At 42.4% G+C, this 14,778-nt stretch overlaps 2 protein-coding genes across 2 annotated transcripts; both read left to right on the plus strand.

Moving 5' to 3' along the window:
• Window positions 1–186: 186 nt before the first annotated feature.
• Window positions 187–14,530, plus strand: RBFA (ribosome binding factor A). Its single transcript, XM_032699613.1, has 12 exons — window positions 187–720; window positions 1,246–1,630; window positions 2,548–2,719; window positions 3,740–3,918; window positions 4,498–4,594; window positions 4,978–5,839; window positions 6,974–7,016; window positions 7,651–7,827; window positions 9,086–9,198; window positions 10,397–10,481; window positions 12,155–12,228; window positions 13,879–14,530. The coding sequence occupies exons 6-12, from the start codon at window positions 5,316–5,318 to the stop codon at window positions 14,255–14,257; spliced, it is 1,395 nt and encodes a 464-aa protein (XP_032555504.1). The 5' UTR covers window positions 187–720; window positions 1,246–1,630; window positions 2,548–2,719; window positions 3,740–3,918; window positions 4,498–4,594; window positions 4,978–5,315; the 3' UTR covers window positions 14,258–14,530.
• LOC116785515 (probable 2-ketogluconate reductase) lies at window positions 1,249–5,131 on the plus strand. The gene is made up of 5 exons (XM_032685193.1): window positions 1,249–1,630; window positions 2,548–2,719; window positions 3,740–3,918; window positions 4,498–4,594; window positions 4,978–5,131. Exons 1-5 carry the CDS (start codon window positions 1,249–1,251, stop codon window positions 5,129–5,131), a joined length of 984 nt encoding a protein of 327 aa, XP_032541084.1.
• Window positions 14,531–14,778: the final 248 nt, after the last annotated feature.

Below are 14,778 nucleotides of genomic sequence, written 5' to 3' on the forward strand. Positions count from 1 at the left end.
CACGCTTTTTAAAAACCACACAACCATTTGCAAACTCCCGTTGCTGTCTCTCGGCTTCCCGAGGGATTGGAGTGCACCGCCTCTCCTCCCCGCTGGGCCCGGGCGGGGGTGCAGGCAGCCAGGCAGGCCCGGCTGGGCGCGGCGAGTCCCTCTCCGCCCTTGCCCTTTGGGGGTGCGGCTTGGACGCGGCGGCGGCCAGCGGGGCCAGCAGGGTGAGTGAGAGCTGCGGCGGGACTGCGGGACCCCGAACGGGGTACTGGGAGCGCCTCTGCCAGGTGGCCGCCGAGGTCCCTCGGCTCTGGTGGCCGCGGCCCCACGGGGGGGGGGTCGGTGGCACCGTCGGTAGCACCGAGCGCGTGGGGCACGGGGGGCTCCCGCGGTCCTCTGCGACCCCCCGTCGTTAAGGGCCGGACGGAGCCCTTCCCTTCCCGCTCCAGCTCCTTCGTATCTTTAGTCTCACGGGCAGGCCGGCCGGGACAGCTGCAAACACCTCGAGCCAGGGCTCGACCGGCTCTGGACGGGGAATACTCTCCGTGAGGTCGGGGGAGGAGCGGGAGGCGCTGGCCCGGCGATGTGGGAGCGGTGCGGGAGCGCCTTGCCTTGGGCTGAAGGGCAGCTGCGGGTCTCTCGTCTTTAACCTGTGATCACAGACTTGGTTCTTTCCGGAGTCGGCAGAGTGAAGAGTTGTCAGGACACTGAAGGAGACTGAAAAAAGAAAAGGTAAATTTATGTTCAGGAAGTAAGTCGATAATTCCAGAGTTCATAGTTGACAAATTATAGCTCTGTTAACATTAATTGAGATTTTTTTCCTGAGATAATCTTATCAGTGCTAATTACTGGATATAGTTGCAGAAGTGGCAATCAAAGGCAGAATTTGGGGGTTAAAGGATATCCTTCCACTCACATGGCCACATTCTCAAGTTATCAAGACTTTGGCCTTTAAATATTGAATACTAAACAGGAGTAACACCTGATAACTCATTTGTCTAAGTGTCAGCATAGTGGGCATGCCAGAAGCAATGTTTTCTTGTATTATTAACAAGATTATGTAGAAATTGAACATCCTTCTGAATAACACAGTAAGAACTGAAAAATTCCTGCACGTGGGAGTGATTATCTTTAGCCAACTCTTCCATAGTGGGAAAACAGCATGTAATGAAGCCAATCAATTCCTGTTCTTTAATTAAAAAAAGCTATAATGGATTGCTTAAGACCATGTCCTTTTGGTTCTCGTTGCTTTTGTAGGGCATGGAGGGTCAGGAACTGCCTTATGTGCTAATTGACTGTATAGGAGGGAAGCATGGAGTATATGAAGACCATGTTGGATTTCTGCAGAAACATTTTCATCTCATCACCATGAAAGAATATCTTGAAAATAAGACACTTCTCAGCAAAAAGATCAGAGCTATTTATATGTGGTATCACAAACCAGTTGTTAACAAAGAGCTGCTCCAGAGCTTGTCGAACTTGAGGATAGTTGCAAGTTCTGGAGTGGGAATAGATCACTTGGACCTGAACCTCCTCTCTAGCTTTGGTGTGAAAGTGTCCAACACTCCATTTATTGTTTCCACTGACACTGCAGACCTGGGAATGGCTCTGATGCTGGCATCTTCCAGGAGACTTGTGGAAGGTAATAACTGAAATGTTTTTAGTGTTTTTATAGAAAAAGTGACTTTGAAACCTGCAGAAAGTGTGTGCTGATGCAAAGGTAAGCTTAAAAGTAGAAATGTGGAAAATGCAGGACAGGGAAAAATTTATCTGTCTTGTTAACAATAACTTGCATTTCCAAAAAGGTATATCAGCAAGGTAGATATGTTCTTTCTTCAGACAGCCCTAAATTCAGGCCTCTTCTCTCTCAGCCCACAGCCACGTATTCATTGAATTTGTTCACTTCAACTTTGCTTTTCAAGTTAGAATAAAAGGGGATTAAAAGGAGATATTTTCAAGGAGGCTTGAAACCTGTCTTTGCCAGGTTTGCTGCCGTGTGTGTATGTGAGTTATCACAAACAAGCTATTCAGCAATCTGTCCACCATGCTCTGTGTTTCTTTTCCTTGCCAACCTTGGTGTATCTTCAAGGTTGCTGGGCATCGGATGGCCTTCCTAAAAGTCTTGATGATCCCACAACTGATCCATCAGTTCCACCATTCAGTATTTACAATGTCAGTGACATCTATGGCACTGCCACTTTCATTACCCCTGCTGATGAATAAGAAGCTGAGGTGCATTTCAGTTGTGCAATAATCTGTACTGCAGGCAGAGAGAGATGATGGGCAAGGTGTGTGATGTACATCCAAGGGAGGTTGCTGCTTTGGCCTTACCTCCCTTGTCTGCCAAAGAGAGGCTGGATCTGTTTCTATCCTAAGCAAGAAATCAGTGTCAGCAGTCATGTACAGTGCAGCATTATTTGCTTTTTGTCCAGAAACATGATGACATTTTGTTGCTGCTTCTGTGCTTCTGCTTGTCCTACAACAAAAAGTGGAAAAAAAAAATAACCAGATGCCAGAACATCCTTTAAATGACATAATTCCTTCTTTTCCTCTTCCCAGGCTATGAGATGGCAGTCTCCCCTGACACAGAATATTTCCCTGCTGACTGGCTGGGGGCTGAGGTTTCTGGAGCAACCCTGGGGATTGTGGGAATGGGCACCATTGGTTACAAAGTGGCTGAAAGAGCCAAAGCCTTTGAAATGAAGATTTTGTATCACAACAGGAGTCAGAGGTAAAGCTAGTTGCAGCTCCATGGCAACTCTATTTTGTCACTGCTTTTTAACGTTATTTGTACCTTTCACTGTGCTTTCACTTTTCACTGAGCTCTTTATTTTAAGTGCCAAAATACATACACTTGTTTCAGGATGGTCATTAATTTCCCAATTTATACAGAAAGAAAGTCAGCAAGGAATGGGAGAGATATATCTCACTGGTCTCCCTGTGAGTTGGGGCTCCCTGATCCTTCCTATCATGGTGGTGACACTACAGTAGACTAAGGAAAGGAGAAAACTGTCTGGGAGGACATAAGTCCTGCAACTTAGGTGAAGCAGGGATTCAGGCAGAGACACCCTTCCAGAGCCAGCTGATAATAAAAAGCCAGACTTGCCAGTCTGTTTACTGTCTTCTAGCTGTGCTCTCTGCCCCTCTGCTCCCATCAGGCCCATCCCATCCTATTCTTTTGTGGGAATATGAGGAGAGCCAAGCAGTTATATGCCCCAGACTTGTTCTGATAGAGATCAAATGCACTAGCAGGTCCTGCTGTGCTTGTGGTTTCAGTGGATCAGCACTGATGCACAGAGCAATTAGGCTGCTGCTGACACAAATTTCTGAAGATTTGACCTCTGCTCTGTCTTGTGGGTTTCCTCAGCAATTTTTACATGAGTTACTTTTCCCAGAGAAGGCAATTCTTGTAATACATCAGTCTTGCTTTTGGATTGGAAAAAAATCCCTGTTACAACCAGAAGCTGTGCTACAAATTAATTTACTTTATCATTTATTCAGTGCATTTACATGATACTCATTTCTTACTTTCCATCCCCACAGATATAGAACTGCACGTTTGTGTACAGTTCACTTGGTATTATGGGAAACAGCTTAACATTTGTCTTTACTGAATTTCAGTCAGATAACCAGCTAACTGCTTTGCACTGTGGAGCGAAGAAAACAATTAAGAAACTTTTTCTCTAAGGGTGATTTGATCTTTTTCTTGTTTCTTGCGTACTGAAGTTAAATTTTGGCTTTTTCCCCACAGAAAAAAAGAAGAAGAAAGTGCCGTTGGAGCTGCTTACTGTAAAAAGATAGATGATTTGCTCCAGCAGTCAGATTTTGTGTTGCTGGCTGTGAACCTAACTCCACAGACACACAAACTGATTGGGAAGAGGGAACTGGAGCTGATGAAACCCACTGCTACTCTCATTAATATTAGCAGAGGTGAGGTGCAACATAAACAAAACTGCATTGAGGTTTGCTGACATGACAAGTCCTGGGAAAACCCAACTCTAATATGGAGTCCATCACTCTAAAATTTTCCACAAATTCTCTGATTACTAGATTATTTAGATGCCTGTGGTTGTATTGCAGTAAAACATTTGAGTGTTCCTATAAAGACAAGCAAGCAAGTCTCTGAAATGTTAGTGAGCTTGGAGTGTTAGAAGCTCACATATACTTACATAACCTCCTACTTAAGCTTTTTATTTATTAAATGCAGTGTTGTTGCACATTAATAAATAATAATAATAATATGGAATAATAATAATAATAATATGGAATAATAATATGGTGGCACAGCCTGATATAAAGCCTGGCACTATACTTTATTTCATGCTGCTAATTCCCGACTGTTCAACACTGATGCACATACTCAAGCTTCCTCCTCCTACTCCATCACACTCTGCTGCTGCTTCTGCATTGTGATCATGGCTAGCCCTGCTGTTTGCCTGACCACTAAAAGGATGGTAAGAGAACAGTACAGAATATGAAAATAAACATAACCTTCTTACTGTAACCCAGGTCTGGTAGTGGATCAGGATGCTTTGGTGGAAGCCCTTCAAAACAAAGTTATTAAGGCAGCTGCTCTGGATGTGACATATCCTGAACCTTTGCCAAGGTAGGACATGTACTTAAATAAAATGAGTGTATGTGTGAGTTTCAAACTGAGTAAAATTTTGTGAGCACATGAGAAGTTGCATAATTTTGTTAGTATGAGTATATGATGTATGTGCACTAGGACTGCTGAAACCAGGTCCCCAGTCCTTCTGTCCCAGCCAAACAAAAATCACATTGACTCATTTGGAGGATATGTTGCATAAAATCCCACCAACCTAGGCAGCACTTTGAACTGCGCTGAGTATGCTTGGGTCATGCAATTGTTTTTGTTTGGCTTTTTTTTTAATAATTATTTTAAATATTTCCCTGACTTACCTGGAGGTGATGAAATAGATAATGAATATGCTGTGAGTGCCTAGCTTGGCATTTCTTTTCCTTTCCCAGGGATCACCCTTTGTTAAAGCTGAAGAATGTCATAATAACTCCACACATCGGAAGTGCCACCAAGAAGACACGCCGCATTATGATGGAGGAAATGACAGAAAGCATACAGGCGGGCCTTGCAGGTCTTCCTATCCCTCATGAAGTGTTGCCATAACGTGGCTTGCACTTAGCATTAATGCCATTAGTGGTTATCCCGGCGTGACAAAATAGTAATTCGATCACTTTTCATGTAATTATTCCATGAATATTATACAGATAAAATCTATAATGTTTAATTTGTTTAAATAACAGACAGCAATTCTGTCTGGAAAACCTGCAGTATTTTGTCGTGACCTTCAATGAAAAACCCCAGAGTCTTGCACCAGTGTAATTTATTTTGCTCGCATCCCCCTACAATTGCCCATGGATGCAACACCGAATTAAAGGAACGTGTAAACCGCGAGTTAGAGGAACCGCCTGTTCGAGCGGCTGCTCCCGCCGCTCCAGCAGCAATCCTGACCTTTGGGTGCATTTTCGCTCTCCAGACACCGAGCCTCTGCACAGCTGCGCCAGCGCGGGGCTCGGCTCTGCATGTGTGCGAGCCTTCCCCTGCCCGGGCCTCAGGGGAGGGCGGCTCGGCCTCTCCCCCTCCTTCCCTCTCTCCCTCCGGGGCCGGCCCAGGCCGCCGCGCCGACAGGGGGAGCCGCCGCCGGAGCCGGGAGCTCAGTAGGGCCGGGCCGGGCCGGGCCGGGCGCCGCGGCGGAATGTGGGGTGCCCGGGCGGCGGCGGCGGCGATGCCGCGGTGGTGCCGGGCCCTACACGGCTCCGCCGCCCTGGGCGCCTCCAGGAACCTGCTGCTGCGCAAAATGCTCCGCAAGAACAAGTAGGTGCGGGGCCGGCGGGCGGCGGGGCCCTCCTGCCGGGCCGGGCAGGGCTGTGCCTTGGCGGCGTGGTTTGTGGGCGCCGGGACAAGGGGTGTAAGAGGGGCTGTGGGGTCCCCGGTAGCACGAAGGAGAACCTCCCACCCCGAGCCGTGCTACGAGCACCGCCTCCGGTGCCGCGGGGCTCTTCTGATATCGGTGCTTCGGTGTTGTGCTAAGTCACCCCCGATCTCATTTGGTCGGCAGAGGCTGAACATGAGCCAGCAGTGTGCCCGGGTGGCCGAGAAGGGCAGTGGCATCCTGGCCTGTGTCAGCAGTATGTGGTCAGCAGGACCCGGGCAGTGACAGCCCCCTGTACCCGGTGGCACGGGTGAGGCCGCACCTCAAATCCTGTGTTCATTTTTCGGCCCCTCAGTACATGAAAGACATAGAGGTGCTGGAGCGTGTCCAGAGAAGGGCAACGAAGTTGTTGAGCGGTCTGGAGCACAAGCCTGATGAGGATGAGCTGAGGGAGCTGGGGGCGTCTAGCCTGGAGAAAAGGAGGCTGGGGGGACATTATAGCTTTCTACAACTACGTGAAAGGACGTTTTAGGCAGGTGGGGATTGGTCTCCCAGGTTAGGAGCAACAGGACAAGAGGAAATGGCCTCAAGTTGCACTGAGGGAGGTTTAGATTAGATATTAGGAAAAATTTCTTCACTGAAAGGGAAGAAAGGTCAAGCAATGGAATAGGCTCCTCAGGAGAATGGTGGAATCACCGTCCCTGGAAGCGTTCAGAACGTGTACATGTGGTACTTGGAGGCATGATTTGGTAGTGGACTTGGCAGTGCTGGGTCAATGGTGGGACTCAATGATCTTAGTGATATTTTCCAACCTTAATGGTTCTATGACTCTCCAACCTTAATGGTTCTATGACTCTGAAGAAACTTTATTCTTTCCCCTTCCTCCCCCTGCTGTTTATGTGCATGGGAAGCCTTGCTACTGCACCCCAGCTGGGGGGAAAACTACTTGTGGGCATGAAAACCTAGGTGGTGGTGGTGTGTGCCTTCAGAGAGGTGGCATTTTAATTACACAGAGAATACATTGTTTCTCTGAACTGCTGAAAGATAAAGCTGATTTCCTTTCCTTTTTCCAAAAGAAAGAAATTTTGGTATGACAGCCCTACCCTGGGATCTAAAATGGTAAGTGCAAGCTCTTAAGATGCTATGTTCCAGTAGGAAAAAACTTCTTGTTCTGCCATTGATTCCAACCTTGGGAAAAGCATTTTCTGAGGGAGAAATGGCAGAATTTAGTGCATGTACACTGGTGCTCCAGTATCACTGCGACATGCCAGGATTGCCATCCAGAGAAGCAGTTTGGCTCCCCATGGCTGTTTCTTCCTCTGTATTGATTTTTCATCTGTGCCAGCATCAATGCTCTCTTGCATGCTCTTGAGTACATTGCAGAGAACTGATCTATGTTAAAACTTCTACAAGCTTAGTTTAGTGAAAAAGATTTTTAATGTTTGTTTTTCAAACAAGCAATGCTTTTCAGTCAATACATGCTGTATTTTAGAAAACAGATTTATTAACCTGTATAACTTGCTACAAAATAGTAAGGAAACTTAAGAAACTTAGACTGTAAGACACGAAGGTCAGAGATTTTATGAACAGAAATATTCTTTTTTGAAACACTTGATACATAAGACCTGTATAAAACCATCACAGCTGCAATAATGACATTCTAAGAGCATACTTAGTAGAGTGCATAGAACTGTATATAGTTACCTAGTACAAGTGTGTAACTACTGATTAATGTGTTGTTTGTTTTTTTAAGATGTATAAACCAACCAAGTTGGACGCCCTAATGAAAAATGAGCAGACAAAAACTAGAAGAGAAGATAACATACGCTGCAGAGTCTTGAATGGTCTTATTCATAAAGCTATGTCACAGATGGTGACTACCTGTGAAGTCAGTCAAGAATTTTATGATCTCAAGCTGGAAATCTGCAAGGCAAGTGCCAAAGCTACATCTTGTGTTGAGCCACTCTGGCTGTGCCATGAGGTCAGCATGGTGTGCCAAAGGAGCTCCCCTGGGTGTTGTGATGTGTGCAGGGGGAGTTTTACTGCATCGCTTCTAATGTGGCAGAATGCAGCCAGATCAGGCTCTGGCGTACACACTGGGAGAGCTTCGTCACTGTTGTACCTGGCTTAGTAGACCTTTGCCACTCTAGTGCAAATACAACTTAGGCAAACTAAATGGTTATTCTCCTGGTACGACTTTTTTTCCCCGTTACTCAGACATAAACTCTTTGCCTTGACTTTTCATAAGAAGTCTGGTTTTACCAGAGTATCTTTCCAAGAGTCTTTTCTTCTCGTAGCTGTGTGAGAGTTGTTACCTCCTTGTGTCACTCACCAGCAATATTACAGGCGGAAGACCTAAGTGAGGGATGAGCTTAGTTCAAAAAAAAGGCAAGCATAAGAAAATGTCATTGTAAAGCAAGATTCGAGAAAGATTTGGGATTTGTACCTAATTGTAGCTAATGCTGTAATTTGTGGGTTCGACAGGGATGTTAAACCTCTGATTCAGGAACTAAGTCAGTTTCTGCATTCTTGTTTGTTGTCTGTAGTTTTTGTCTTCCACATATGCTGTTCTGTAAAGACTAAATTATACTAGCTTTTGGCTTAAAAGCATGATGGACTTATTAGAAGGATGGGAAAAAAATTGCACATCATAGCTGCATCTGTAAGAAAAGGTTTGTTATTTGTGACTGAAATAGATGTTGTTGCCAGCTGAATTTGTTCCATCTTCAGGCAAGTGATTAAAATTACATGGGCAAGATGAGTCTTTTGGCTCTATTTGTGCAGTACCCTTCATATAATATTTCTGTCTCTTAGGGCTTTGAGGGTTGCTTGTCTAACTTGGATTGCATGTCTGCACATAAAAATAATGGCTGGTGTGGGCAAGCCACAGCATTCTCAGGAAGCACTGCTGGAACTGAAACAATTTATAACATGAGAGGGAGAAAGAAACAACCTCCTTCCGAATATAATTCAGATTTTATAACTGCTTAGTTGTGCTGCACTGGGACATGGCAGGGAGTGGGTCAGTCCTGATTTACTCCTGAGCTGATTCTGGTACAATATCATTACTTCTGTTATCAGAAGAAATTTTCTAGTAGGCTTTCTGCAATCCATCAGAGACTTCATTGTACATGAAGTGTGTGTGTGTGTATATATATAATTTTAAAGATATGTTTGCCTTTTTACAGGTGTCCCTGTCATCAAACTTTTCAGCATGTCGTGTGTACTGGAATCCTGCTGCTACTACGGAGAAAGAAAGCTATGTGGAAAGTGTGCTGCGGAAGAGCGCTCCACGTATACGGTACTGCTGTGGGATAAACAGGCCGCTGCATAAATTCATAGCCATGGACTAGTGCCATTTCTTAAGGACTTCTAACAGTCTATATCTGACCTATTGGGATGCTTTAGGTTTCTAGATACTTAGAGTCAGAGCATCTCCTGTGATGAGCCTCACAGGGAAGGGTGGCTGCGACAGACCAGCCGCGTATTCTCTTGCTAGAGCACAGCTGGCTTATTTGGCTTCTGTGCTTTTCCAGGACTGGAGTGGGCTGAGCAGAAAACAAGAGGAGTGTGGATGAGGTTTCACTCCGTTGTACTAGAGGTGGTGGGCTGGACATGCTCTGAGTGACAGAAGGCCAGAATGGCATGCTGCACAACAGACTGGCAATTCCAAGTATCTCCTTACAGATTCATTGAGCAATTCTGATTGCTAGGGACAATTTAGACCTCCAGAAGGGGTGACTAATGTTACAGAAATTCTTCACAGCACCAATTAAAAAAAATTTCAGGATGCTACCATGTATTGTGATACTTTTACCCATTTTTTTCAGTACAGAGTCCAGCATCCAGGAAGTTTTCAGGGTATTATTGAGATTTTTTTCTCTCCTTCTTTCTTGCTTCCCCTCTGCTATCAAGCCAGTGGGTTGGAAATTCAGGATTTAACTCCATGTGGAAGGTGATATAGGAGCATACTTGTAAAGTCTTTTACTTTCCACCTGTTTCCCTAGGCTATGTAATTCCTGCTCCAGCACAATGCTCTCTTCTACTCCCAACAGCTTCCACTTTTTGAAGTGGCCGGGAAGAAGACAAGAGGAGCCCTGTCAGTCCTTTCTGCAGCTAGCATGTAGAACTAGTTGTCTTGCTCTGCTCTGAGGACTTTATCCCCCACTGCTCTCACCCATACAGTGGGGATAAGGATGCCAAATGAAGTGGGGAAAAGACTTGTGCATATAGATAGAGACAATCTACTATCATCAATACTAATGTCATCAATACTCAGTGGGATCTGCAGCTGGTAGTTTTTGTATGTTATGCATTCAAAGTTGGGATTCTGCAGTGATGTATTGCTTAGCAGTAACTTGAATAGCTACCCATCAGACTGTAAGTTTTGCAAACCATATCTTTAATGTGCAGTACTGCTAGAATTAATTTAACGCATTTTACTTGTCTTGGAGATGCTCTACTGATACTCATACTGGTGAATGCTGTATTTTTGCCAGGTATCTTCTGAAGAGTCAGCAAATTCTAGGAAATGTACCCCCAATAATATTTATAAAGGACAAAGAAGCTGCAGCTGTGAAAGAGGTAATTCTATTCTTTGACTCAGTGTACAAATATGATGACTTATGAGAGAGCTGATCATTCAGTTCCTCTACCAATCTATATTCAAAATCACTCTTTATCTGTACCCTTTCTTCTTCAAGTTCCAAAGCACTTTAACAAACAATCTTTAGTAAGGCTGAGGCTTCTATACAATGTAAAAGAATTGTAGGTTCTATCATTAGGTCAATAAAGAAATTCTAAAAAAATTAATTACCATTTTAAGGAATAGTTGCCTGATGTACATGATAATAGAAATGAGGTTGGAAGAACTTTCTTCCACATTTTAAATGTTACGTGATTTAAAATTCCAGTGAATCTAACCAGTGACTTGTTTATTTTTATTTTTTTTCCCCAATCTTTTTCTGTCTATGAATTGTTAAAATGTTTTTAGGGAAGTGCAGATCTTTACATGGGGGATGTAAGCTTACTCATACTACATTTTTTCCTTCGCTTTTAAAATTATCTTTACTATTTCACATTTTCTATCAAGGTGTTAATAGTTTTAACTACTTGAAATATTACTAGAACAATGATGTTTCCTAGAAATTTGCTGTCCTTAGAACTGTGAAGCGAGATCTCTTAAATAGTGAGATTTCCAGAAGAGAAGAATGACATCAATGAGTAGAATTTAATGAAAAAGTCTCTTCAAGCTGTTGATGTGAACAGAAGTTGAAAAGAATGTGTTCACATTTCTGTGCCCTGAGGTGCCCTATTCTTACATGTGTTACTATTACAACCAATTAATTACTGTTAGTGACTTATGGGCTCCTGCAGTGTGTGTGAGCAGGGCTGGAAAGAATAGCAAGAGCTTTAGACTCTCTAGAAATGTAGTGAACTGCTTGAACTTTCTGTGGTCAGAAAAATTCTGGGTTTCACACAAGACAAGTATAAACTCTCCTTATATTGCTTCTGTCAGGGAATGACACTGGAAAGCACTTAGATGGATCATCTTCTCCTACTTTGCAATTCATCAGATTTATATCAACCACAGATTCAAATAACAGGGCTTGAAATAATGTAATTGAACCTGATTTTTAAGTTTTGGAAGTCAAGGAAAGACCAATTAAACTCCTAGAATAATACACTGAATTAGAAGGGAATTAATGTAAAGAAAAGTTGCAATAAAAATTTCAGATGAGACCAAATTTTCACAATTATGTACAGTCTGTAAGCACTGAATATACTAGATTTGTGGCATTTACTGGATAGGTGCCATGTTAAAAGGGAGTTGGAAACTCCATAATTATGTGTAATAGAAATGCAAACTTGCAGAAAGTGGGAAGAGATGAAAAAAAATCTCAGTGTAAGGATGTTATGAAAAAGGATTCACAAGACTGAAGTAAGAGAACAAATAAACCAAAAATTACATGTCACACAATCCCTAGCCAATTGTTTATAATGTACAAGGCAAAAAACTTCATAGGAATCCCTGGATACATTACACTATTTGACACAAACTTCCCAGGGAAAGAGTGGAAGCTGTTCCATGCTTATTGGAATGATGGAAGAGGCTATTTTAAAATGGTTTTGCTAAATATTTCAAACATGTAGAAAATCAAATATTTGCTGCTACGTGCTTGTCTGTTTCTTTCAAGTGTGCATAAAGTAGATTTAATATAGGATCTTTAAAATGTGTTGCCTTCATTTGTTTACAGGTCGAGGACTTATTGGCAATTGCTGATTTTGGACCTCCTGAAGAAGAAGAAGAAATATTTGAAAATGATTCAAGGTGGGTCTTTTTGAATCAGAATTGTACAAGTGCCCATTTTCATCTTTGTTGGCTGACTTAAATTGGGTATCATTTGACATGACAGAAAGTATATTTTAATTAGATTTGTACATTTTTATTATCTCAGACTTCAGCAAATGATGTTATGAAGAAATAAAAAGTAGAAGAGAGAGTCTGTTTGGAAGACCTTACCAGAAAAGTATCTCATCTTTTGAAGAGATAAGATTTTTTTAATTGATTTTTTTTTTTTATGTAAGAGACTACAGAATAACCAAGGACAAAACTAGTATGTAATCATCCCAGAACTTAAATGTAGAGGACGACATTTTATTTTGTGACTTAAGTTTCTTTACCAAAGTTACACCCATTTATTAAAATTAAGGGAAAATATTTTGTATTATGTGTGCTCTGATTTACTTCCATATTTTAGTGTAGACACATTTTCATAGGCTATTTTGTCATTGATTCTTGTACACAGATCTGACCACAGCTTTGCAAAATAAGGAAAAGGAAGGTCTATTTTGTTACATATAAGTGAACCTCTGTAAAACTGTGGAGAATGACTGAATTGTCACTTGTAACAGCACAGTGTGTATTCTTTCAGAGGCACCCATAACGTGGTATCAGAACACAGTCTTAGAAATCAGCTGTGTTTCATGTCTATACCTTGAGTGACATAGTCATCAGATTTGTTACTTGCAGACCCAATACTTGTTCTGGTATTAATATCTTGATTTTTGTGAGGGAAATAAATGTAGAATTTCTAAGATTCCAAGACTTGATGTTGTTTATGATAATCATATTTTAAAAAAATGCTTTGCAGCAATAATATTTGTTGCTTGCTGGTAATTTTCTCATAAGAATACCAGTGCTCCTCTACTTGGCCATTTTTTTCTGATATAAGTTTGGTGTGTTATACGTGAGTTACAAGTTTACTGACAAATCTCCCAAAGTTAATTCAGCATTCTTCTGTGAGGGATTTTTGGCTATTGAGAGATAGGGCTAAGCAGTCTATTGGAATAGTGATTTTGTGGACTGGATGCTCTCAAAGCCAACAGCCTTTGTACTTGGGTGCTGCAGTCTGTTGGTAGAAATGCCTTCTGTGCCCCGGCATCTCACAGGATGGTTCATGAGAGGCAAATCAGAAATAGCTTCCTGTGGGAAGTCATTGCTGACAGATTTCCCACATGGCACCTAACATCTTCCTCTGTGTCTTGTGGAAATACTGAAGTCCAGCATAAGGTGCCATATATACGTGGGTCTGATGTCTTTTGGGCACAGGCTGCTGCTTCTCACTTCTTGGAAGAGCTCGGGAGAAGTCTTAAATTCCTTGGGGCTCCCAGGTCCAGTGTTCACTCTGTTACCTGTGTACACCTCTTTCAAGAGACAAGCAGTTTCATCTGGAATGTCATTTTTTTATTGGCTTTCCCCCATTAAGTCTGTTGACAGGCTTATACACAGACTGTCCTTGGACATACGATACAATGGTATCTCTTCCTTCTTAACATGGGTAGCACAGTGCTGAACACAGGGAATTTATAAAGTCAAACTGAAAACTCCAGTTTATTTCCATATTACTCAAGTTGTCAAAATTACCCCTTGAAATATGCACAGAGAGAAACCCCCCAATATTTGTTTTCTTTTTCACAGTAAACTGTTCTCTTCAGCAACTCAATCTTCAGGGCCACCCATGCGGTCTAATCTGTTTGGTATTGATCATGAACTGCTGAATAAACAGATAATGGACTATAAAAGACTGAAAGGGTCAAGACATATAGAAAGTATTCCCTGGACAGAAGAGCAGGAGCAGCAGCTTTCTAAGATTCGGAAGAAGATGAAAAAGAGGAAACCAAAGAATCCTGATGATGACGACATTACACCACAGAAATACTTACTGGACAAATATGATGCTGATTACTGGGATGATAACACTGAATCGGTCTCAGACTATGAGTTGGAGGAAGAGGTAAAGGAATTGGAGATGGATGATGGCAAACATTTAAGTCATCCTGCTGATAAACTAAAATGAAGTGAAAAAGCCACTCCCTTCAAAATGGAGGATACCAAAAGCAAAAGAAAAAGACTGCCATAGATACTGAAAGGTTGTTTACCTGCTTACCACTTCCATATGTAAGAAAAACAAAAATGCCATTTGTGACATTCTGTTAAGCACCTTTCAAGCTGCTACAGTTGTGGAACTTTGAACAAGCGAGCGGTTTTATAATAAAATACACCAATTGCAGCACTGAGGTAAAACTTCTTGCAGTTGTGCTGATTATTTCCAATAAAATTATAGTTTCTATATTGCAAGAAAATGCCTTTTTCTTTTGAGTGACTTGGATAAAAATTATCACAAAGTGATAGTGTCATTCTGAGGTCAGGAAGGAAGAAGGAAGCAAAATAATGACAGTGCTGTTCAGGCTTCAGCCCACAAATACCAAGACAGGGTATTATCTAGAGGACCCAGTCTAATGGAGGGAACTCTTTCTACAAGGTGAAACTCATTGGAATTATGGCCAGTAAAGTTACAAATCTGAAAGAAAATAAATT

This window comes from Chiroxiphia lanceolata, chromosome 1, assembly GCF_009829145.1.
Source record: "Chiroxiphia lanceolata isolate bChiLan1 chromosome 1, bChiLan1.pri, whole genome shotgun sequence".
NCBI classification, from domain to species: domain Eukaryota; kingdom Metazoa; phylum Chordata; class Aves; order Passeriformes; family Pipridae; genus Chiroxiphia; species Chiroxiphia lanceolata.

Excerpts from the sequence above, each read along its gene's own strand:
- LOC116785515 (XM_032685193.1), top strand. The coding sequence starts at position 1,249 with ATGGAGGGTCAGGAACTGCCTTATGTGCTAATTGACTGTATAGGAGGG. Across the intron at positions 1,631-2,547 it reads TTCCAGGAGACTTGTGGAAG|GCTATGAGATGGCAGTCTCC; the intron begins GTAATAACTGAA and ends TCCTCTTCCCAG. Across the intron at positions 3,919-4,497 it reads TCTCATTAATATTAGCAGAG|GTCTGGTAGTGGATCAGGAT; the intron begins GTGAGGTGCAAC and ends ACTGTAACCCAG.
- RBFA (XM_032699613.1), top strand. The coding sequence starts at position 5,316 with ATGAAAAACCCCAGAGTCTTGCACCAGTGTAATTTATTTTGCTCGCAT. Across the intron at positions 5,840-6,973 it reads AAAATGCTCCGCAAGAACAA|AAAGAAATTTTGGTATGACA; the intron begins GTAGGTGCGGGG and ends TTTTTCCAAAAG. Across the intron at positions 10,482-12,154 it reads AAGCTGCAGCTGTGAAAGAG|GTCGAGGACTTATTGGCAAT; the intron begins GTAATTCTATTC and ends ATTTGTTTACAG.